This window comes from Canis aureus, chromosome 9 (assembly GCF_053574225.1).
Source record: "Canis aureus isolate CA01 chromosome 9, VMU_Caureus_v.1.0, whole genome shotgun sequence".
In the NCBI taxonomy this organism is placed as follows: domain Eukaryota; kingdom Metazoa; phylum Chordata; class Mammalia; order Carnivora; family Canidae; genus Canis; species Canis aureus.
Window position 1 is genome coordinate 17839620 of NC_135619.1, and position 25334 is coordinate 17864953.

A 25334-nucleotide genomic window follows, 5' to 3' on the forward strand; every position below is an offset into this window, starting at 1 on the left:
CCTCTTCACTACATGAAAGGAGAATATTTTTTATGATGTAGCTTTATACTTTTTTGTTTTTGTGGTTTGAATATTTTAGTTGCAGGAGAGAACACATTGGTCTTTATTCATTTGTCCAACTCTTATTATTCAGTTAAAACAAATAGAAATAAACTAGCTCTTTGGATTGTCTGTGTTACTTCTGGTTGTTTTTATACCTGTTTGGATGGATTGAGGGAAGTGCATCAGAGAGTCTGGAGGATCATGAGCAAACAGTCTTGCTCTGGTTCCTAAGGTATTTTTAGGAGCCTCATACTCATCAGAAACCTCTTCTACCCCTGAATTCTCTCCCCTAAGTCTTATAAAATGTTTTCTAATTGACAAATTCAACATGGGCTCAATTGTCTAAGTAAACACACAGTGAATGACAGACAGTTCCTATATTCCTTCACCTTGTTTCATGCTGCCCCTTATGAATGACTGTCTGGTTTGGGGAACTCAGCAATACAGTACTGACAGCTTTCTGTAATTCCAAGTAAAGCCCTCAGGTTCATTTTGAATGGTGGACAGACAGGAAAGGATGTTTGAATTAGCACAGAGCCAAAATTGAACCAGGATTCATTCTTCACACAGGGTGTAGAGAAATACCCCACCAGTGCAATAAATTATTATAAGACAGAAATTACCCACTTTTAATATAAAAAGACATTCAAGCTGAGGCTAACTTCTGGGATCTCTAATGTCAGTATTTTTACTTTATGTTCTTCTTGTGTTCACCAAGGGAAAGCAGCATCAATGTTAAACTAGATTGGGGGCTTGATTTGGGGCTTTTGCCCACAGTCATTTGAGCTCTCCTGTCTCTTCCCTGCTTTATCTTTGCTTTATTTTTCAAAATATACATGATCTTTTTTCTGTGATCTCTCTATACTTTCTATTCATTTAATCTTTTTCGTAAGAATACCTCAATATATCTACTTTTCATACCCTTATCCCAGCCTTCATAAGATTGATTATATTACAGTCACCTAACATTAGTGACAATAACTACTTTTTGCTTTCCTTTGTACCCAGAGCTACCTTCTTTCAGTAGTGGCTGCAAGAGAAGCCAGAGAACAAACTGTCCTTGTTCTTCTAAGATAATTTTTAAGGCTTTTGTAGTGAGTGTTAGTCTTGTTCCACGTAACCCACTTTCTTTCCCTTTTTTCTATTTTGCATGGGTGTTCACTTGTCTCGATTATCAAAACCTGGTTATCCCTACACCTATGCAGTGTGACTTAGATCTATTTATTTCTAGAACCCTGAATTTTTCTTGGTAATTGATATCTCATATTCCCTTGGCTAACCCGATCTGTTACCCAACCTGAGGCTTACTCAAGACCAAAAGTTTGTGGAATCTTTACTGTCTGATTCCTAGACTTTGCTTATTTTTGAATATCCCCCTCAATGACTAGCTTTGGGTCCCTTAACATGTTTCTCATCTTCACCATTTCTCACACTATTACATGTGGCAACTTTGTGAAATGTGAACTCCTTTTTGTCAGACTTGGACTTATGACCCTATCTACCCACCTCCACGCCTACATCTACACTTGGAAAATTTGACTTTCCACATCCAATCAATCATGAAACCCTGTCAATTTTGTGTTCTAGAAATTTCTAAAACCTACTCCCTCAGCATTAGGTAGGACTGCTTCAGCTGATAATTAACAGAAACAATTCAAGCTAGCTTTGCAAAAAAAAAGAAATGTATTATTCTTTATCACTAGAAAGGTCCAGAGATTAAGTAGAGTTAATTAGACCCATATATTCAAACAGTGTCATCAGGAACCTGCCTTTCTCCATCTCTCAGCTTGGGTTCCTTCTGTGTAGCTTCACTCTGTGGCAGGCAGAATTTTTTATGGTGGGAAAGATGGTGCTCTGCAGCTCCAGGCTTACATGGTGCTTATAGACCTAATCTCTGGGTCAGGAAACTAGGGGACTGGGGTGCAGGGATGAGAAGGAGACCTACTTTGGCAGGATTGGAACTTTTTCTACCTTGTGCTGATTAAATAAGTGCACCAATACATCATCACAAATTGTATTACGAACTGGAAATTCAATCCGGAGAGATATCTGTTGAGATATGAGCTAAATAGGAAATAAAAACTCTGTTAAGTGGGCAGAAGATGAGAAGGTATGGACAGCAGTATCAAATACTGCCAAGGGGATGAGCAAGTGAAGAACTGAAAAGTGTCAATTGGATTCAACAACATGGAAGTCAGTGAGGAGTTTGACAAGGGGATGTTTGTTGGGACAAATAGTCAGGATGTGGTGGGTTGTGAAATGAAAGGGAGCAGAAAGGGAGGGAGCATGGAAGAGAGGTGTGGGAAGACTGTTGGGAAGGAGCCAGTGGAGTGAGGCAGTTTGAAAATCCAGGGTAGAGGAAGGCACTTGAGAAGTCACAAGAGGTAGGCCACTTCTCCCTCTGAAACAGGAGGGAAGGAAAGAAGATTCATACATAGATAGATTTGTGTTATTGTTCTGGTGGCAGGACTTGGAGGGGGTCCTTTTGATGGCTTTTGTTTCTCTATGAAAACAGAAGTCTGATTGCCTCAGATTGCCTGCTGAGTGATTCTGCAGGGCCGAGTGAGGAGGGGCATGTGTGGCAGGACTCAGAAGTTTGAGAAGAATAGAGAAGATTTTTATCTGTGTTACAGAGGTGTGGAGAAGAGAAAAGTAAGACAACTAGAAAAACATAATTCTGTAGTTTCTTTTCAGTGCAGAGAGCCCATTTGAGGTTGATGACCATAAAACTATAGTAGCTTCCAGCTACTTGACTGTGATTTTTCTCCAGCAAAGCTCATAGGACAGTGGGAGGAGGTAGGAAGTTGGTGTTACGCAAGGCCGGAAGGACAATGGGGCAACGGAATTTAAAACTGTGCTCTTAATCTATAGTCTTTTCTGCCTTCTTTGACAACATTTTCCATTTCTTTTATAGATATTGATTTGATCAAATAATGCTTGTCATTTTTATTTCTTAGTAAATTCTGTATTATATATATATAAAGTTTTAGCATAAAGTTATAGACAATATTTTGTAAAGAAAAGAATCTTTCAGCTCTATCATTATAGCCTGTTTCATTCCTTACTTTTTGTATATATTTGTTCTTTCTCTTTCTTTTTTATTTTTTTAAAGATTTTATTTATTCATGAGAGACACAGAGAGAGAGCAGAGACATAGGCAGAGGGAGAAGCAGGCTCCATACAGGGATCCGGTGTCTCCAGGATCACACCTTGGGCCGAAGGCAGTGCTAAACCACTGAGCTACCTGGGCTGCCCTGTTCTTTTTTCTTGATTAGCTGGAGGTTTTTTTCTTTTTCTTTTTATTCCTCAGAGAACCCATTCTTTTAAAGCCATCTTTAGTGTTGTTCATGCTTCTTTCTGTTTCCTGTATTAGACAGTTGCTGTGGGGGGAGAGGGACACATTTTGCCCATTTGTACCCCTAATAACATTGGACTGTGGTGTCTTCCACAACCATGGGATTCAATTCATTTTATGGAATTGGCTTACATTTTAATGTGTGGTCATTTTCCTCTAGATTCTCTAAAAGAAACTAGGGACTTTACTAGATTTGCCCTAGTTTCCTAGTTTAGGACTTATAGGTTTTTCTACTTCAACAAATTAGTAGAAAAGTTTACAAATTATGTTTTATAGACTAAAAGACTACTTACTGTGGCCATGTGGGAAAAGGAGGAGATACCAAAACCCCCTATTTTTTGGTTTCTGAAATTGGAATTAAGAGCTAATGTTTGAATTGCCAATCTAGCTATCAACTTGGTGGCTTTGGGAATAGCTTCACTGCAGAGTACTAGGTGGTGTGTATACAATAGAATTAAAGAGGTTAATTTTCCTTCTGCAAAAATGTTTTGGTAGAATGTTAATGAGTGGGTGGGATAATGGGCATTCGGGCATTCTTGTTCACTATATGGGGAGGTGAATATCATTATGGCTTATATGAAAAGCTATTTCGTAATATCAAAAGCCTTAAATATGTGCATATTTATATATCCCAGAAATAATACTGCCAAGAATGTATCTTTTTTTTTTTTAATTTATTTTTGTTTATTTATGATAGTCATACAGAGAGAGAGAGAGGCAGAGACACAGGCAGAGGGAGAAGCAGGCTCCATGCACCGGGAGCCCGATGTGGGATTCGATCCCGGGTCTCCAGGATCGCGCCCTGGGCCAAAGGCAGGCGCCAAACTGCTGCGCCACCCAGGGATCCCCCAAGAATGTATCCTATGACAATAATATAGAGAAGAAGGCAAAGATATGTGTATATACATAGATATTTATTGCATCACTGTATAGAGTAGAAAATGAAAACTGAAATTTTTGAATAATAGTGATTTGTATAGATTCTAATATAGCAATATAATAGCTGGCATGTCATGTAAAAACAAATGTATGTATATAAATATATATATTATATGTAGTTATAATATATAATTTGTAGTTTAAAAACTGGATAAAAGGTTTTAGTCAAGGTAGCAACAGGATACAGATGGCACACTCAACTTGAGTAATGTGAGAGAGTTCAATGTAGGGATTATTTACAAGGTGTAAGCAGGATATAGAGAAACAACAAGGAATGGTATAGAATCGGGAGCTGGTGAAGGTGTGGAGGATAGGATGTTCTTACCATTGCAGGTCTGCCTGAAGGGGCTAGAGGAAGGGGCTGTGAGGCAGGGAAAGCTACGTGGAAACACCTTTTGACAGGATTTATGACTTTTCTAAAGGCGTGTAGCCTTTCCACAACAACTGTACAGTGTGGGTACTAAGAAATGAATGTCTTGGCCTCTCCCTCCCTGCCCTTACTCTATTACCGGTGTTCTTCATTCACTGAGCTCAAGCAGAAGTCAGCCTGCAAAGGGGTTCCTTGATACATCCATATAGATCAGTCTCCTTAGGCACAGAGCAGGGTGGCAAGATTGAGAGGGGATCTGGAGGGGCAAATGGAAAATATCCAGATCAACAGAGGTATACAACATGTTAATAGAGATTACCCTGGGCAGTGGGATTATCGATGGATATTCTTCCTCTTCTAATTTTTTGAAAGTGAACACATATGATTTGTATAATTTTTTTTTAAGTTTAAAAGTTACTTTTCTTCCCAAAGGCATAGTTTACCTTAAATCATCTTAAAATTATGAACTTGGTTTGCCAAAATTCAGTTGTTTTGTACTTACACAGCTGAATGCCCTCTCTTAACCATTTAGCCCTTAATTATTTAAAATTATCCTCAAGGTTTCTTTAGTTAGAAAATAAAAAGTTCACCTGATTCCCCAATGTTAGCATGTGGGGGTGGGGTGGGGGGTAATTGGGTTTATTTGGGAATGCTTATTGTCTCTTGATGAAATTCTTGGGACCACTGTGACATTTCATTATATATAAAAATAGTTTGAGTTTCTCAGAGAAAAGGAGCTTTAAAGACACAGTATAATTCTATAATCCTGATGGAATATAGAATTTAGTTGGATTAATAGATAGCATCATTAAAGCATTATTTTTGAAATGAATTTATTAGCCCAGCTTAAGATAAAATAGCCTATGTGATGTCTTTCTGTGGTATATAAAGAAACATTTATATTATTGATTTGTGAATACTGATACCCATGGAGCAGCTTTAATGTATACTTCTTTTCCTTCCTTCATTTATTTTTAAAAAGATTTTATTTATTCTTGAGAGACACACACACACAGAGAGGCAAAGACACAGGCAGAGGGAGAAACAGGCTCCACGCAGGGAGCCTGATGTGGGACTCGATCCCGGGTCTCCAGGATCAGGCCCTGGGTGGAAGGTGGCGCTAACATAAATATTTATGTATTTTTTTATTGGAGTTGCCAACTGATAGCATAACACCCAGTGCTCATCCTGTCTAGTGCCCCCTTCAGAGCCCGTCACCCAGTCAGCCCATCCCCCCGCCCACCTCCCCTTCCACTACCCCTTGGTCGTTTCCCAGAGTTAGGAGTCTCTCATGTTCTGTCACCTCACTGATATTTCCCACTCATTTTCTCTCCTTTCCCCTTTAATCCCTTTCACTATTTTTTATATTCACTGTATGAATGAGACCATATAATGTTTGTCCTTCTCTGACTGACTTACTTCACTTAGCATAATACCCTCCAGTTCCATCCATGTCGAAGCAAATGGTGGGTATTCGTCCTTTCTGATGGCTGAGTAATATTTCATTGTATACATAGACCACATCTTCTTTATCCATTCGTCTTTCAATGGACACCGAGGCTCCTTCCACAGTTTGGCTACTGTGGACATTGCTGCTATAAACATCGGGGTGCGGGTGTCCTGCCATTTCACTGCATCTGTATCTTTGGGGTAAATCCCAGCAGTGCAATTGCTGGGTCGTAGGGCAGGTCTATTTTTAGCTCTTTGAGGAACCTCCACACAGTTTTCCAGAGTGGCTGCACCAGTTCACATTCCCACCCACAGTGCAAGAGGGTTCCCTTTTCTCTACATCCTCTCCAACATTTGTTGTTTCTTGTCTTGTTAATTTTCCCCATTCTCACTGGGGTGAGGTGGTATCTCATTGTGGTTTTGATTTGTATTCCCCTGATGGAAAGTGATGCGGAGCATTTTCTCATGTGCTTTTTGGCTATGTCTATGTCTTCCTCTGTGAGATTTCTGTTCATGTCTTTTGCCCATTTCATGATTGGATTGTTTGTTTCTTTGCTGTTGAGTTTAATAAGTTCTTTATAGATCTTGTACACTAGCCCTTTATTTGATATGTCATTTGCAAATATCTTCTCCTATTCTGTAGGTTGTCTTTTAGTTTTGTGGACTGTTTCTTTGGCTTTTTATCTTGTTTAAGTCCCAATAGTTTATTTGTGCTTTTGTTTCCCTTGCCTTCATAGATGTATCTTGCAAGAAGTTGCTGTGGCCAAGTTCAAAAAGGGTGTTGCCTGTGTTCTCCTCTAGGATTTTGATGGATTCTTGTCTCACATTTAGATCTTTCATCCATTTTGAGTTTATCTTTGTGTATGATGTAAGAGAATGGTCTAGTTTCATTCTTCTGCATGTGGCTGTCCAATTTTCCCAGCACCATTTATTGAAGAGACTGCCCTTTTTCCAGTGGATAGTCTTTTCTGCTTTGTCAAATATTAGTTGACTGTAGAGTTGAGGGCCCATTTCTGGGTTCTCTATTCTGTTCCACTGATCTATGTGTCTGTTTTTGTGCCAGTACCACACTGTCTTGATGATAACAGCTTTGTAGTACAACTTGAAATCCAGCATTGTGATGCCCCTGGCTCTGGTTTTCTTTTTCAATATTCCCCTGGCTATTTGGGGTCTTTTCTGATTCCACACAAATTCTTAAGATGATTTGTTCCAACTCTCTGAAGAAAGTCCATGGTATTTTGATAGGGATTGCATTGAATGTGCAAATTGCCCTGGGTAGCATTGACATTTTCACAATATTAATTCTTCCAATCCGTGAGCATGGAATACTTTTCCATCTCTTTGTGTCTTACTCAATTTCTTTCAGAAGTGTTCCGTAGTTTTTAGGGTATAGATCCTTTATCTCTTTGGTTAGGTTTATTCCTAGGTATCTTATGCTTTTGGGTGCAATTGTAAATGGGATTGATTCCTAATTTCTCATCCTTCAGTCTCATTGTTAGTGTATAGATATGCCACTGATTTCTGGGCATTGATTTTGTATCCTGCCATAATGCCGAATTTCTATATGAGTTCTACCAATCTTGGGGTGGAGTCTTTTGGGTTTTCTAAGTACAGTATCATGTCATCTGCGAAGAGGGAAAGTTTGACTTCTTTGCCAGTTTGAATGCCTTTTATTTCTTTTTGTTGCCTGATTGCTGAGGCTAGGACTTCTAGTACTATGTTGAATAGCAATGGTGAGAGTGGACATCCCTGTTGTGTTCCTGATCTTAGGGGAAAGGTTCTCAGTTTTTCCCCATTGAGAATGATATTTGCTGTGGGGTTTTTGTAGATGGCTTTTAAGATGCTGAGGAATGTTCCCTCTATCCCTGCACTCTGAAGAGTGTTGATCAGGAATGGATGCTGTATTTTGTCAAATGCTTTCTCTGCATCTATTGAGAGGATCATATGGTTCTTGTTTTTTCTCTTGTTGATATGATCTATCATGTTGATTGTTTATGAGTGTTGAACCAACCTTGCATCCTGGGGATAAATCCGACTTGGTCATGGTGAAAAATCCTCTTAATGTACTGTTGGATCCTATTGGCTAGTATCTTGTTGAGAATTTTTGCATCTGTGTTCATCAGGGATATTGGTCTTTAATTCTCCCTCTTGGTGGGGTCTTTGTCTGGTTTTGGAATTAAGGTGATGCTGGCCTCATAAAACAAGTTTGGAAATATTCCATCCCTTTCTATCTTTCAGAACAGCTTTAGTAGAATAGGTATTATTTCTTCTTTAAACAAATTTGATAGAATTCCCCTGGGAAGCCATCTGGCCCTGGACTTTTGTGTCTTGGGAGTTTTTTAATGACTACTTCCATTTCCTCCCTGGTTATTGGTCTGTTCAGTTTTTCTATTTCTTCCTGTTCCAGTTTTGGTAATTTGTGGTTTTCCAGAAATGCATCCATTTCTTCTAGATTGCCTAATTTATTGGCATATAGCTGCTCATAATACATTTTTAAAACCGTTTGTATTTACTTGGTATTGGTTGTGATCTCTCCTCTTTCATTCATGATTCTATTAATTTGAGTCTTTTTTCTTTTTAATAAGGCTGGCTAATGGTTTATCTATTTTATTAATTCTTTCAAAGAACCAACTCCTGGTTTTGTTGATCTATTCTATAGTTCTTCTGGTCTCTGTTTCATTGAGTTCTACTCGAATCTTTATTATCTCTCTTCCTTCTGCTTGGTGTAGGTTTTATTTGCTGTTTTTTCTCCAGTTCCTTTAGGTGTGAGGTTAGCTTGTGTATTTGAGTTTTTTCCAATATTTTGAGGGATGCTTGTATTGCGATGTATTTCCCTGTTAGGACTGCTTTTGCTATATCCCAAAGATTTTGAATGGTTGTATCTTCATTTTCATTAGTTTCCATGTATCTTTTTAATTCTTCTCTAATTTCCTGGTTGACCCATTCATCTTTTAGCAGGATGCTCTTTAACCTCCACGTGTTTGAGTTTCTTCCAAATTTCTTCTTGTGTTTGAGTTCTAGTTTCAAAGCATTGTGGTCTGAAAATGTGCAGGGGACAATCCCAATCTTTTGGTATAGGTTGAGACCTGATTTGTTACCCAGGATGTAGTCTACTCTGCAGAAAGTTCCATGTGCTCTTGAGAAGAATGTGTATTCAGTTGCGTTCAGATGCAAAGTTCTGTATATATCTGTGGCACAATTTTTTAAATTGCATTTTCTGTTAGTGCACAGAAACTAACAGAAAAGATGGGGATATGTGTATGGCATGTAAAGATGTCATCTGCCAAAGCCAGTGATAAAAAGAAAATATTAAAATCAGCCAGATAAGAAAAAAGACATTGCATTAGTTTCCTATGGCTGCTAACAAACTACTTTAGAGGTTTAAAGCAACCCAAATTTATTATCTTATAGTTTTGTAGTTCAGAAGTCTGACATGAGTTTTACTGGGCCTAAAACAAGGTATCACCAAGGGCTGCTTTCCTTTCTGGAAATTCTAGGAAAGAATGGGCTTCGTTGTCTCTTTCAGTGTCTAAAGGTCACTCACATTCCTTGGCTCGTGGCCCCTTTCTCCATCTTCAAAGCTAGCATACAGCATCTCTTGATCCTGCTTCCATAGTTACATTTCTTTCTCACTCTATTCTGCCTCTCTCTTCTACTTTAAAAACCCTTGTAATTAGATTGGACTCACACAGATAACGTTGGATAAATTCCCTGTTTTAAGGTCATCCTATTAACAACCTTAATTCTATCTGCAATTTTAATTACCTTTTGCATCTAACCTACCATATTCATTGGTTTCATGAATTAGAACATGAGCATCTCTGAGAACCATTTTTCTGCTGACTATAGTCCATTTTACTGTCTCCCAAGTATATCTGTACATGTCTCACATGTAAAATAAATTCATCCCATCTCAAGATCTCCAATTATAGCATCAACACAAAAGTAAAACAGTTCATCTAAATCTCATTAGCTTAAAATTCCGGAATCATCATCATTTAAATTAAGTAGGGTTTTTGTTGTTGTTGTTGTCGTTGTTGTTTTTACTTACCACATACATATTACAAACAGAGTAAAAAAGATAAAGATTACCACAGACTTCTCATCTGAAACAATGTGAGAAAATAGTGGAGCAACCTACTTTCAAGTAGTGAAGGAAAAAATGGTCCTGTAGAATTCTATAGCCAGCAAAAATGTATTTATTTTATTCATTTCAAAGGAAGGTAGAAAAAGGAAAAAGGGAAAAGAACAGATGGACCATATAGGAAAGCGGTAATGTGATGGACTTTAACTTAACCACATCAATGATGGCATTAAATTTGAACAGCCTAATGATAAGGCATAGATGATCATTTTGAATAAAAGCGAAACTCAATAATATGCTGCCTACAAGAAACACAGTTTAAATATAAAGACAAGGGACAGTAGGTGGCTCAGTAGTTGAGCATCTGTCTTTGGCTCAGGTCATGATTCTGGTGTCCTAGGATCGAGCCCTGCATCAGGTTCCCCACAGGGAGCTTGCTTCTCCCTCTGCTTATGTATCTGCTTCTCTTTCTGTATCTCTCATGAGTAAATAAATAAAGTCTTAAAAAAAAAGACAAATAGGTAAAAAGTAACAAGCAGGAAAAGATATTTCATGCTAATATTAGTTATATAAAAGCTGGAATGGTTATTGATAACAAAGTAGATTTCAGAACAATGACCTTTAGTAGGAATGAAGAATGTGATTTCATAATGATAAAGGAGATTATCATGAGGCCTAATAATCCAGAACATTTATACAGCTAGCAAAACTTTGGAATACAAGAAACACAAACTGATGGGACATCAAGGAGTAGACAAATGCACAAGTATAGTCAGTGATTTAAAAACTTTTCTCTCAATGATTGGTGGAACAACTAGACAGAAAATAAGTGACGACATAAGAGAATACTATTAATAACTTGAACTAATAGTATTAACAATGCTATTAAACAATACTATTAAGAAACTTCAACTAATTGACCTTTTAAAAAATCCCATCTAAAAACAGCAGAATGCATACTCTTTTCATATACAACATATCATTTACCAAGGTAGACCCTATCTTGGAGCATAGAACATGTTTAAATGAGAGTAAAGATTTTCATGTCATAAAAACATATCTTCTCTATTCACTATGGAGTTAAAGTAACCATCAATAACCAAAAGATCTCTGGAAACTAAAGAAAAGATTTCTAAATCCTAAATCCTAATTCACCCATGGAACAAAGGAGAAATCAAAAGAAAAATTAAGTATTTTGAAGTGAATTAAAAGGGAAACAAAATGTGTAGGATATTGCTGCTAAAGTAGTACTTAGTGGGACATTTACCGTACCAAGTGAAAAGAAGAAAAGTCTCAGATAAATGATCTCAGCTTCCACTTAGGAAGCTAGAAAAAGAAGAGCAGATTATACTTATAATAAACAGAAAAAAGAAATAATAAAGACTAGAAACAAATGAAATAGAAAATAAAAATAGGAGAGAAAAGTCAAGGAAACCAACAGCTGATTCTTTGAAGAAAACAAAGTGACCAACTTCTAGTCAGAATGATGAAGATAAAAAGGAGCTAAGACACAAATTACCAATATCAAGAATGAGAGAGGAAATCACAATCTGTCTTAGAGCTATCTAAAGACTAAAAAACTATTTCAAACAACTATAGGCCAATAAGTTTAACAACATAGATGAAATGGAACAACTCTTTGAAAGATGCAGACTACTAAAGCTCCTTTGAGAGAAACAGATTACTTCAATAGTCTTATATCTATTAAAGAAATTGAATGTGTATTCAATGTAGTTAAAAACCTTTCCACAAAGAAAATTTCAGGCCCAGGTGGCTTCATGGTGAATTCTCCCAAGCATTTAAGGAAGAAATAATAGCAACACTCCATGAACACTTCCAGAAAATAGAAGAGAAAGTTCTCAATTAATGAGAATGAAGACCAGAATTACTGAGACTAGAATAACTCAGATACCAGTAAGAGGAGAGGCATATCTCTTATTAACATATCTGCAAAAGTTCTAAATAAAATTTTAGCAAATCAAATTCAACAATATACAAAAAGCATACATTGTGATCAGTGGAGTTTATTCTAGGGGTATAAGATTGGTTTAACATTTGAAAATCAACCAATAAAAATCACCATATTAACAAACTAAAAAAGAAAAATCATATGTCCATCTCATTAGATACACAAACAGTATTGGAAAAGATTCAACACGTATTTCTGATAACTCTCAGGAAGCTAGGAATAGAAAGGCACTTCTTCAACCAGATGAAGACCTTCAATGAAAAATCTAGAGCTAACATCATACTTAATGGGCAAAGAATTAATGCACTCATTCTAAAATCAGGGACAAAGAAAGGATGTACGTTTCATCATTTTTATTCAATATAATTTTGAATTATATTGAAGATACTTGCCAGTGCAAGAGGAAGAAAAGGCATCTAGACTAGAAAGGAAGAAGTAAAACTGCATTTTTTGGCAGATGACATGCTGAAAACCTTGTGGATTCTACAAATATGATACTAAATGTGACTATCAAGTTTGCAGAACATAAGCTATTCAATTATTTTATGTTATAATATACTAAATAACATGTATTATATCATGTGCTATATATTATAATTAATTGTATTTCTATACACTAGCGATGAACAATTAGAAATTGAAATAAATAATATTTATATAGCATAAAATATAAAATACCTAGGAATAAATCTAACAAAAGATGTATAACACCTATAAGCTGGAAAACTACAAAAATATTACTAAGTGAGTTAAAGACCAACATAAATGAAGAGGTGTACCCTGTTATGCATGGGAAGGCTCAATATTGTTAAGATGTCAAGTATCCCCAAATTGATCTATAGATTCAGTGCAATCTCAATAAAAATCTTAGCAAATTTTATTATAGAAATTAATGAGTTGCTCTTAAGGTTCATATGGAAATGCAAAGGATATACAATAGTAAAACAATTTTGAAAAAAAACAAAACAAAAACAAAATTCATGGGCTAATATGACTTTTGTTCAAAGCTTATTATAGAGTTACAGTAATCAAGACGGTATGATCTTTGGGGTAAAGAGAGATGAATAAATCAATTTAACAGAGTAAGAAGTCCAGAAATATATATCCACATTATTAAGACAATTGGTTTTTGACAAAGATGCAAATGTAATTCAGTGGTGAAAAATCTTTTAAACAAATGGTTCTGGAATAATTAGGTATCTATATGCAAAAAATAAACTTTCATCAATACTTTATACCATGTATAAAAATAAACTCAAGATAGATATAAATCTTGAGGCATGTGGGAGGCTCAGTTGGTTAAGCATCTGACTCTTGGGATCCCTGGGTGGCGCAGTGGTTTGGCGCCTGCCTTTGGCCCAGGGCGCGATCCTGGAGACCTGGGATCGAATCCCACGTCGGGCTCCCGGTGTATGGAGCCTGCTTCTCCCTCTGCCTGTGTCTCTGCCTCTCTCTCTCTCTCTCTCTGTGTGACTATCATGAATAAATAAATTAAAAAAAAAAAAAAAAAAAAGCATCTGACTCTTGATTTCAGCTCAGGTCAGGATCTCAGGTTGTGAGATTGAGCCCTGGGTCAGGCTCCACGCTGGGCTGGGGGCCTGCTTAAGATTCTCTCTCCTGGGTGAAAGACCTAAATGTGAGACAAGAATCCATCAAAATCCTAGAGGAGAACATGGGCAGCAACCTCTTTGACCTTAGCTGTAGCAACTTTTTGCTAGACACACCTCCAGAGGCAAGGGAAACAAAAGCAAATATGAACTATTAGGATTTCATCAGGATAAAAAGCTTTTGCACAGTAAAGGAAGCAGTCAACAAAACTGAAAGGCAACAACAGAATGGGAGAAAATGTTAGCAAATGGCATATCAGGTTAAGAGCTAGAATCCAAAATCTAGAAACTTGACACTCAAAAAAATAAAAAATCTAGTCAAGAAGTGGGAAGATGGCATGAATAGACATTTCTCCAAAAAAAGACATACAAATGACAGACACATGAAAAAAAATGCTCAACATTACTTATCATCAGGGAAATACAAATCAAAACCACAATGAGATACTGCCTCACACCAGGCATAATGGCTAAAATTAACAACTCAGGAAACAACAAATGTTGGTGAAGATGCAGAGAAAGGGAAACCCTCTTACATTGTTGGTGGGAATGCAAACTGGTGTAGCCACTCTAGAAAACAGTATGGAGGTTCCTCAAAAAGTTAAAAATAGAAATACCCTACTATCCAGCAATTGCCCTACTAGTTATTTATCCAAAGGATACAAAAATAGTGTTTTGAAAGGGCACTTGCACCCAATAGCAGTGATGTCCACAATGGCCAAAATATGGAAAGAGCCTGGATGTCCGTCAACAGATAAATGGATAAAGAAGATGTAAATATATATACAATGGAATGTTACTCAGCCATCAAAAAGAATGAAATCTTTGCCAAAAATCAAGATTTTTAAGAGGGTATTACGCTAAGTGAAAATAAGTCAATGAGAGAAAGACAAATACCATATGATTTCACTCATGTGGAATTTAAGAAACGAAACAGATGAACATAGAGGAAGAGAAGGAAAAATAAAATAAGATAAAAACAAAGAGAGGTAAACTCTAAGAGGCTCTTAACTATAGGGAACTGAGGGATGTTGCAGGGCAGATAAGTGGGTGGATGGGGTAGTTGGATAATGGGCCTTAAGGAGGACAGTTGATGTAATGAGAACTAAGTATTATATGCAACCGATGAATCACTAATACACCCACTGAAACTAATAATACATTATATGTTAACTAATGTGAATTTTCTTTCAAAAAAAGAAGATTCTCTATCTCCCTCTCCCTCTGTCCCTCCCCCTCTTCCTAAAAGAAAAGGTATAGATCTTATGTAAAATCTAAAATTATAAAATTGCTAGAAGAAAATATACAAGAAAATCTCTGTGACTGTGGCTTTCGCAAAGATTTCATGCATATTAAAACAATCTGGAAGAAACCTTGACAAATTGGACATCATTAAGATTAGAAACTGCTTTACAAAGACACTATAAAAGAATGAAAAGAGAAACCAAAGACTGGGAGAAAATATTTGCAAAGCATACATCTGATAAAAGATACATAATCCAATTTAAAAACAAGCAAAAGATTTGAACAGACATCACCAAAAATATGTAAGATATCAAATAAACACATTAAAAGATGCTCAACATCATTATTCATCAAGGAAATGCAAGTTAAAACCACAATGAATACCACCACACACCTTTTAGAATGTTTAGAATGAAAAAGACTGACCTCATCAAGAGTTGATGAAGATTCAGGGGAACCAGAACTGATATATGTAAAATGGGAATATAGGTGAGTACAACTAGTTTGGCAACTGGTTAGGCAGTTTAACATAGCCTTATCATATAATGGTCATCTGATCATCATCAGATGATCATATCTGGTCATTTTACTCCTAGGTGTTTACCCAAGAGAAAAGAGATCTTATGTCTATACATAAGGATGTTCTTAGCAGCTTTGCTTATTAAGGCCCCAAAATGCAAACAATCCAGGTATCCCTCAATAGGTGAATAGATAAATTGTGTTATATCTATGCAGTGGAATACTACTCAAAAATAAAAGGGAATGATGAGTACAACAACACAGATGAATCTCTAAATAATGCTGAGTGAAAGAAGCAAGACATAAATAATAACACCTATGTAAAATCCTAGGAAGTGCAAAGAAATTTAAAGTGATATAGTGTATTGATGAACATAAGAGAAGGGAAGGAAAAATGAAATAAGATGAAAACAGAGAGGGAGGCAAACCATAAGAGACTCATAACTATAGGAAACAAACGGAGGGTTGCTGGAGGGGAGGTGGGTAGAGGGATGGGTAACTGGGAGATGGCATTAAGGAGGTCACTTGATATAGTGAGCACTGGATGTTATATGCAAGTGATGAACCACTAAATACTACCCCTGAAATAATACACTATATGTTAACTAACCTGAATTTAAAATAAAATCGAAAAAAAAAAAAAGTGATACAGTTCAGATCCTTGGTTGCCTGGGGATGAGGGAGGTAGGGCTAGTGAGGGAAGGAATAGACAATACAAGTAGGAATGAGGAAAAGTTGTGCATGCCTATATACATATTTTAAAACTTGCACATACATAATCAGTTTATTGTATCGTATGGCAATAATTCTCAAATAGAGGTTCTTTTTTTTCCTCCCAGAAGATGCTGTATATTCATTTGTTATTTGTTCAACAGGTAATGGGTTGTGATTATGATAAAAATCCTTGGCATATGTTTTTGAGCTAATTTTTATATGTAAAATGTTAGTTTAGGAGACACAAAAGTTTACAAGACCATTTTTTTTTTCAATATTTCCCTTCGAGTAGAATACACAGTCTTACTATGCAATTATCTTTTGGATATTATCCATGGAGTGTTAGCCAAGCGTTCTAGACCAACAACAATTTTCAGAATCTTTTTTCTTTCACTGTTATATAAATAACAGTGATAAACACTTTCCAATGTTCACTTTGACAGAATGTGAAGACCTGAAATTGGTTCATTATCTTTTCTGACTTGTCTCCTTTCACATCCTCAGCAGGCAGTGTGCATGTCACAGAATTCTAAAAAATGTGTACATTGAGGTGGTATTTGGGCTGTTTGGGTTCCTGGCAATCCCATGATGTTTTCATTCACGCACAAAGGGGGCTTTTAGAAAGAAACTGAAGATTTGTTTCCTATGAAGTAATTGTTTCTTTTTTCTTTGATGCAAATAACATTTTTTGAAGCTCAGGGCACAGAACGTACTTGTGAATGTTAAGTGTTTGAGAGCCCTGGAAATTCTGGGTAACAGAGATGTATGAAATTTATCTTTGAGGGATAATGAAAATTTGGGAGATTCCCTTCCCCTCAACTGGCTGGTTTCTAGTTTTGGGTTAAAGAGGAGTCCAGGGATTGAGTCTTCATTTAAAGATTGTTCTCCAACTTTCATAAGTGGTGCGTTTCAGTCGTAAAGGAGTGAAATCAACCTCCTCACAATATGTTTTGCTTCTATTCTAATCTGGTTTCCCTCAATTGCTGGTTTCCTCGAATTTCAGCTAAACTATATGATAGCTGACATGGAATCTAAAATAATTGTATTGGTCATTGTGTTGCATTTCAAGAATGCAGGCATGAAAGAGGTCTCTAAAGGTATTAACAGGGTAATGGATACATAGCTGTCAATGGACATTACTTTTCTCTTTCTTTCCCTGTAGTCAATCATGTACATTCATGGCTCATAATAAGCAAATGTGACTGATATTCTAGGTAGAGTCAATCAAGGAAGCTAGTTAGAGGCAGGTAGTCTTTCACTTTCTAAGACAGCTATTAAATGTCTCTACATTTCAGATGTCAATTGACATCTTTACATTTGTTTGCTTTTTATTTTTTTTTCCAAAATTGGAGTTCAGATTATGTAACCTAAGACCTTGCACAATACTCATTAAATTATTTTATTCATGAAAATTATACAAATGTGTGTGTGTGTTGTGTGTATATATATATATATATATATATATATATATATATACACACACATATGTTTTAAAACAATTGCTCTGGTAGAAACCTATAAAAAATGCAACATAAATTTTATCAATTAGGGCACCTGGGTGGCTCAGTGGTTGAGCATCTGCCGTTGGCTCAGGTTGTGATCCCAGGGTCCTGGGATCCAATCCCACATCAGGCTCTCTGCAGAGAGCCTGCTTCTCCCTCTGCCTCTCTCTGTGTGTCTCTCATGAATAAAAAAATAAAATCTTTAAAAAAATTTTTATCAATTATATTCTGTAACATATTTTTCAAGTCATAAAATGCTTGGTAATTTGATTTTCATATATTTTGCTTTATTTTTGCTCTTGGCTAGAATGATCCAGATACTTGAAATATCTGTGGCTCTTTTCTTTTAAATTGCAAAGCATTTCGAAACATCTACTTTGAATATTATCAGAGTTCAGTGCTACAGATAAGAAAAAAAGACCAAACTAATAACTACCTAAAGTTTAATAAAAAGTCAAATTATATATAAGGTATATGTGTATCTCTTAAACATTTTTGAATCTAATTTAGTCTGGGATCTTATAACTTTTCACCTGGATGCTTGAGATATCCTTTATTTGATTCTTTTTGTGCTCAAACTATACAGTGGGTCCAGTGATTCCCAGTCCCTGGTGTTCATGTCCTGTATAATCCGCTTCCCTTGAATGTGAGCAAGACCTGTGGCTTGCTTCTATTCTAGCCTGTAGAAGATAGGAAAGGTGAAGGGATTTTTCAGATGTGATTAAGGTTCTGAATCAATTGTTTGCAAAATCAACTGATAATCAAGATTATCCTGGGTGGTCCTGATTTATTCACGTAAGAGCCCTTAAAAAATGAGGGTCTTGGCCTTCCCTAAGGTAAGACACTCTCTCCTTTGTTGGCTTTGAATAAATAGATTTGACAAAGCAAGTGGTCATACTGGAGAAGCCTGTGTGGCAAAGAACTGTGAATGACATTTTAGGAGTTGAGGGTGACCTTCAGGAAGAAGCTAAAACCTTCAGTCCTGTGGCTGCAAGAAAGTGAATTCTGCCAACAGCATAAGGAAGCTTGGAAGTGGGTCTTCCCTGGTTGAAACTTTGATGACTCAGCTAGTGCTTGGATTGCAATTTGGTGAGGCCTGGAAGCAGAAGACTCAGGCTAAGCTCAGCTTCTGACCTATCAAAACTGTGAGAAAATAAATTGTGTTGTTTTAAGTTGCTAAGTCTGTGGTAACTTGTTACACAGAGCTAGGAAACTCATAGAGTTCCCTCATCTCTAATTTCTTCTAATTTTTCTTTCCTGCTTCATTCATTCTGAATGAACATTTTGATAGGATTTCTCCTCTGCTTAAAATCCTACAGTAGCTTCCTAATGGCCTAAAAGATGAGGTCTAAACTTCCCATGTGTATCAAGAGTCTTCATGATTTGCACTCACCAGACTTTTCCTCTCCTCATGCTTTCCTCTTGTGTACACCTTGTGCCTTTATAATGGAAACCATGGTGTATCAAACACTCTTTCACTACTGTTCCTTTGTATATGTCCTTTGCCTTTGATCACCTTATCCCCTCCACCCTTTGGTAGGCATTAGGGTTGTTCCCCAGTATTCCTATTCTCTTACTCCTGGGTAAAGTGTATGATGGCACTTCTCTTCCCCATCAGAGCTAGGTGTAACCATGTGACTTGCTTGGGCAAATGAAAAGAGAGCAGAGGTGACATGTGTTGTAGGTAGAGACTTGGAGAGCCAGTGCATTATTTACAACATCTCCTTTTCTTGCTTAGAGCAACTGGTGATGCTCCAGATGGTGGAAGCGCTGTCAGTCTGGGTCCCAGAGTGAGAAGACATGAAGAGACCCCAAGCTAATCTGATGGGTTTTGAGAACAGCTATAAATATTTGTTACAAATCAACACGATTTGGGAGGTCTTTGGGTTCTGTGGTCTGTCTTACCTTATACTGACTGATCCATCACTTTTGTGGACATACACATCCTATAGGACTTCACTCAAATGTCTGGCCTGTCTAGGTGGAGTGAAAAGGCTTTCTTCTCTGTGTTCCAACAAATCTTAAATATACCTCTTTATCTCTTTGGTATCTATCTCATAGATTGCTGTAAAGATTACTTGAGTAAATATACAAGGTGATTATTAACAATGACTGGCACACCGTAAGTGCTCAAAAACGATTAGCTGTTATTATTATTATTAATTATTATTATTATTATTTTATGGTACTTCTCTTGTTTTATTACAATTACCTTTTAAATGTTTGTGTTCTTTTAGATTGTGCTCATTTGGAGGGCAAGTATTATGTTCTCTTTTATCATTGTATCATAGACGCCTGGTCCAGTGCCTAGACATAATAAATGTATAGTTGACATTTACCAGAAATTCCTATTTCTAAGTTTCTTCATATAGAATTGTTATGCTAATATGGGTATTTTGTTACCAAAAATTTTAGACAGTGTGAATAAGAAAGTTGTGTTTTTCATAGCTGTTGAACAATGAGGAACAGTTACTAGACTACACTGAAGATTTTAGTAAACTTGAATTCAGTTTTTGACCTTGGACAAGTTATTTAACCCTTTAAGCTTCTTCTTATTCCTCATTTGTAAAATGGATACCTACCTACCTCATTTGATTGTTATAAGGAATTAATTAAGTAATTTTTGCAAAATAATACAGTACTAGGCACATAGGGAAACATTTATTTATTGTGATTTTTTTAATTGCTTGACTTACATATATTGTGAAATAATTACCACAATAACTTTTGTTAGCATCTGTCATTTAGTTACAATAAAAAAAGCCAAAAAAGAAAAAAATTTGTTGTTTGTTGTTATTGGTTTTTGTTTTCACCTTTGGCTTTTTTCCAGCTTGCTTGAACTATTTGCTTCGGTGTCTGTTTACTAAAGGAGAGGTCTAATACTTTCCCCTTTATTTTTCATAGAAATGATTGGATAATTAATCATTTTTACCACATCCCTTGAGTTTCACACTCTGATTGCAAGTAATATGAAATAATATTGTGTATATTTAACCATTTGAATTAAAAATAACACCAACTGTTTCTACCATAATTGTATAAGAAATTCACTAATGTACTTAGCATTCTCAACGTAATAAAATTCTACAAAGAAAACTGTGCTGTCCAAAGAGATGTTAGAAGTGAAAAGCACATCTTACATATCTTTCCTGCCAATATCACAATTACATCGTTTCTATCTCAAAGAACCAAGTATTATCTGTATTAAATCTAGATATACCATTTTTTACAGATCCTTGCATCCTTAAAGGTAGCTGCCAAAAATACTCTCAATGGGTAATCTTTAACTCATTCTAGAAAGCCTGTTCAATTCTTTTCAAATGAAATTGCAATCTAGTTAAAACTAAGTGTCCCTTTAGAAACAGAATAGAAGAGTGAAGAAGATTAAAAAAGAAAACGGTCCCAAAATGTGACTCATTCCTCTGGTTTGAGGTTTTAAAGAGACATGCAAGGGAGAGCAGAATATAGATTTTCATTTCGTGGTGAGTAAAAAATTACCTTAGTGGTAAAGTGGATACCGTTTTGCATGAAATACTGCAATTTCTTGAAAGAGTAATCTAAAAACTTATTTGGATTGTTGTTAGCAAAGTTCACACCAAGTTTCTTCAAAACATACCTCCTAATCTTTTCCCAGACTTCTCACAGAACTATAATGGCAGAATGAAGAAAATATTTTGATACTAGAAAATATTTTTTCTGCATTGTAATGAAACCTCCGATTATCATAGTCCGTTATTCTAGCAAGGTTTATGTTGTGAACTCTTAGTCTTTCATATACCATGTTCCAAAATTAATTGCAGTACTCTGAAATATAAATTGTGGTGAATGAGCATTCAGAATTGATTTCTTATAAAATGTTTTAAAAGTTAGAAGTATCCTTAAATGGTTGGGCCAGTTTTTAATCTACCTAACTTTTAGAAGAAATCGAAATGCTTTGTTTCACCACCTCTTACAACATTTCTGTGACACAGATTTTCTTTTTGTAAAGCAGGAATAGAGTTTATTGGTACCATAACCAAACGTGATACAGTGGATATATGAAAAATATGAATCTTATAAATTCTTAACTAAAATGATTTGGTGAAAGCTGTTTTGTTTATGGATCTGTTATTTTCATACCAGAAATTTCCAGATTAGAAAATTCATATGTAGAATTGGTAATTATATATTTATTTGAATACATAATAGCACTTGATTATAGTGCCACTGTCACCAATATGTTCTGATGTCATAAAGGTTAATATCAAATATTTAAGAATCTAACTTTTAGGAAGTAATGATGTGATGGCTTGTATTTATAGCACTTTATGTACTCATCTAAGCAAGAAAATCAGAACAAAAGCAATTTCTCCTAGAGTGTAATATTTACTTCCTTTTCTATTAAAGACTGCACAAAAAGAGTAATTTGGAAAAAGGCTTTTATGAACAAAACATGACATGTTTCAGCTTTCTAATTTATAAGAATAACTGCATTTGCAGAGGTATAATTGTGAGCGTGAAAAAGCATGATATTTTAATGTGGGGAAAAGGTCATCGTTGTCATAACAATCCCTTACATAGTGTAGTGTGTGTGATGTGCTTGGATTTGGATATCAGGCTGACCTGGGCTTCTTCACAGGTTTCTCCTTCATGCACTGTGGAACAGGGAGGTGATTCAGTATCTCTCAGGTTTGTCACTTATAAAGTGGCAGTGATAGCATCTATCTCCCAAGATAACATCTTGCTGTGAGGTTTAAATAAATCCTTGTTGAACATATTGCCTGGTACAGGGTAAGCACTTAATACCTATTACTATTATTATTACAAGTGTAGTACTTTATACTTTACACTTTACAAAGTACTTTCACATACAGTCTCTTATTTGAGATAATTAGTTCCTGGATGGTAGTACAAATTTTATCACAGAAAGAACTACGTGCAAATATTTAATAAGCATGATTGCTATTGGATTTGTTCAGATGGAAAAGCAGTAGATTACATTCCCTTTGCTTTGATGTAAGATCACAATGTGTTAAAGGCACTTTTTTTTTAACTTAAATTGCACCTGACTTCAAATCGTTTAAAGACACAATTTCATTCATTCACCCTTGCCAGCTTTTATCCCACAAAGCTACCTTTTATCTTCACTTTATATTTGGGGAAGAGAAATGTGAAATAACTTCCTAAGGTCAGAGGGCAATCAGCTGTATAACCAGCCCTCACCTGATGATGGAATACTCAGAATTTGCTATCTCTGTTCTGGCTTTTGATGAATCCTGAAATTTTCAGATCTTGTTGGTAAGCATTTGAATGCACAGAAATGAAAAGCAGACAGTAAAACAGTGATGGTGTGAATGAAGTCTTTGGTAGCAGTCCTGACATCCAGTTTTGTTCATTTATGCCTTTAATCTTCTCAATGATCAGCAAGTGTCAAACCCATGTTAAAAAGTACTCTGTAACCTCCAACCTTAAGAAGATGGAAAATGCTTTGGGGAGTAGTTAAAAGCCCCCTTATACATTGAGTACTTTTTTTTTTTTTTACGAGATTTCCTGAAAGTATTCACATTTCACCCAAAGGTTGAGAATTTTTTTCTCTCTTGGTCTAGATGGAGTTAGGTTCTTGCTAGAAGGAACCAGGGAAGTACTGGTAATAGTCTCAGATTTACCTGTGAGGACACTCTCTGTACAGTGGTCTTTCTAGAGGCAGATGACAATTGCTGCCATTCTCTCACACCGAAACATGCTGGTAATAATTGTGGCCAATTTGCATACTCAGCAAAGATGTTTGGGTTGCAGTTAAGCTCATTGACAAATTTCAGTTTGTTCGTGGGGAAAAAATGTTCTATGGGCCTTGTGGGAAAATGGGACATTTGTTGAGCCACTGTTATTCCATTCCGATTTCACCACATTGCTATTTATGAATGGCTTCCTTTTAATTAGGTGTTTAATTTAAAACAGAACTAGTGCCTATAACAACCCCCAAAGCACAAACTTGGAACATTAACCATTTGGTGGTGGAGGTAGAGGGGTTCAAAAAGTCTTTCAATCATAAAGCTATAATTGATTGGCACATAAAAGAATCCTTTATTATTTTACAGGGTAATTAAGAAAACAGTATGGAAAGTGGCTTCCCCTGCTAAATAGAACCTAATTTGTTTTTCAGAATTACTTTTTTTGGTAAAAATTTCTACCTCAATGAACATATTTATTTTTAGTTTTTCAGTAGGGATAAATTAGAAGGGGTCTTTAATTTGGGTATTTAATGAAAAACCTTATTTTACAAAGCAAAAAGTAAAAGTATTTTAAATTTCTTGTTCCTTTGGAGGTAGTTTCTAACTCTAAAGCCATGTTGTAGGACAAAAGCAAATGGAAAAGGACATTACATTATTAATGGTCACAGGAACAAAAGCACACTAAACTGAGTCATCAGTAAATCACTATAACCCCAGGACTCTAACACCCTTAAGGAAAAACATGGCATGCATGGCAAATAATGCTTTAAGGGTTTATTTAACAATTTTCCCCCCAGAAGAAAATTAGAAGTGTTTCATGGAGTCATTCTGAGATAATCTCAGAAGTATTAGCAAAAAGGAACTGGTCTGTTTTATACTTCATGGGGGAAAATGTTCGTATTTTAGAATAGCATTCTGTGATTATTTTTAATGGGAAAATAAAATATAGGTGACTTCTCCAGGAATCAATATCCTCTTTTCTCCATTCTTGGTATTTTGCAGGCTGATTAATTTGCAGAGGTTGGGTTTGATTGCTGCTGAAGTAGAAAGCATTATAGATTCTCTGTTATTCTTCATTCCACTTGGCTGAGGTCTATGGTTCTATCTCTATGTATTTATCTACCTTTCCACATGGTGCTTAGCACTGTAGCTCTGGGCCTCTCCTAAACATATTGTGAAAATCTATTGTACTGAACTCTCAAGTCTCTTGCTGTGAATAGGTAACTACTCTCCCCGCTCCCACCCGCCTCCCCAACCCAGGAGAGCTGTTCTGTTAGGTAAAGGTAAATGAGCCAGACAGAAATAGGCATTTAGAAAATAGCTTTGTGTGTATATGAAGGATGTATCCAGCTAAGTTTTGAAAGTGAAAAGGGGAGGCACTGAAGGTCATAAAATTTATAAAATTCATATAGCAATTAAAGAAATGATAACAGATGAAACTTGCTCAACATCTAATGTCTGCATTCGTAAATGGTTGAATGGAAGAGCTCAATATTTCCAATCCTTGACACCCCTGGCACACTGTCTCGGTCATGGTTATCTCAGATAAAGATTTTTTTTTTTCAGTTTCTAGTGAACAGTTAAATACATGAACTGTATCATCAATATTTTCTATATCACCTTATTTCAAAAGTTTGAGGGAAATAAAGCATAAAAAAAGGGATAGTGTTTTTTGTCTAGTCTAGCCAGGAATATTTCTGACAGATCACTTCTTTAATCAAATACCTCTCTATATTTGAAATATTTCAACTTTAAATAGCTGAATTATTGAAAAGTCCTCTGACTTTTAAGTGTAGGTATTTTGAAGTTGTGTAAATGTGTGTGTTGA

The 25334-nt window shown here is 36.0% G+C and overlaps 1 protein-coding gene across 2 annotated transcripts in view; it reads left to right on the forward strand.

Moving 5' to 3' along the window:
• The window catches only part of BRMS1L (BRMS1 like transcriptional repressor), a 70367-nt gene extending 49894 nt beyond the window's left edge, over positions 1 to 20473 (forward strand). Inside the window, exon 10 of one of the 2 annotated variants that reach the window (XM_077909051.1) lies at positions 19534 to 20473. In XM_077909051.1, the coding sequence (XP_077765177.1) occupies positions 19534 to 19615 (82 nt within the window). In that variant the 3' untranslated portion in view covers positions 19616 to 20473. The remainder of the gene's footprint in view (positions 1 to 19533) is intronic. The other variant, XM_077909052.1, reaches the window with a different exon arrangement.
• The last annotated feature ends 4861 nt before the right edge of the window (positions 20474 to 25334 follow it).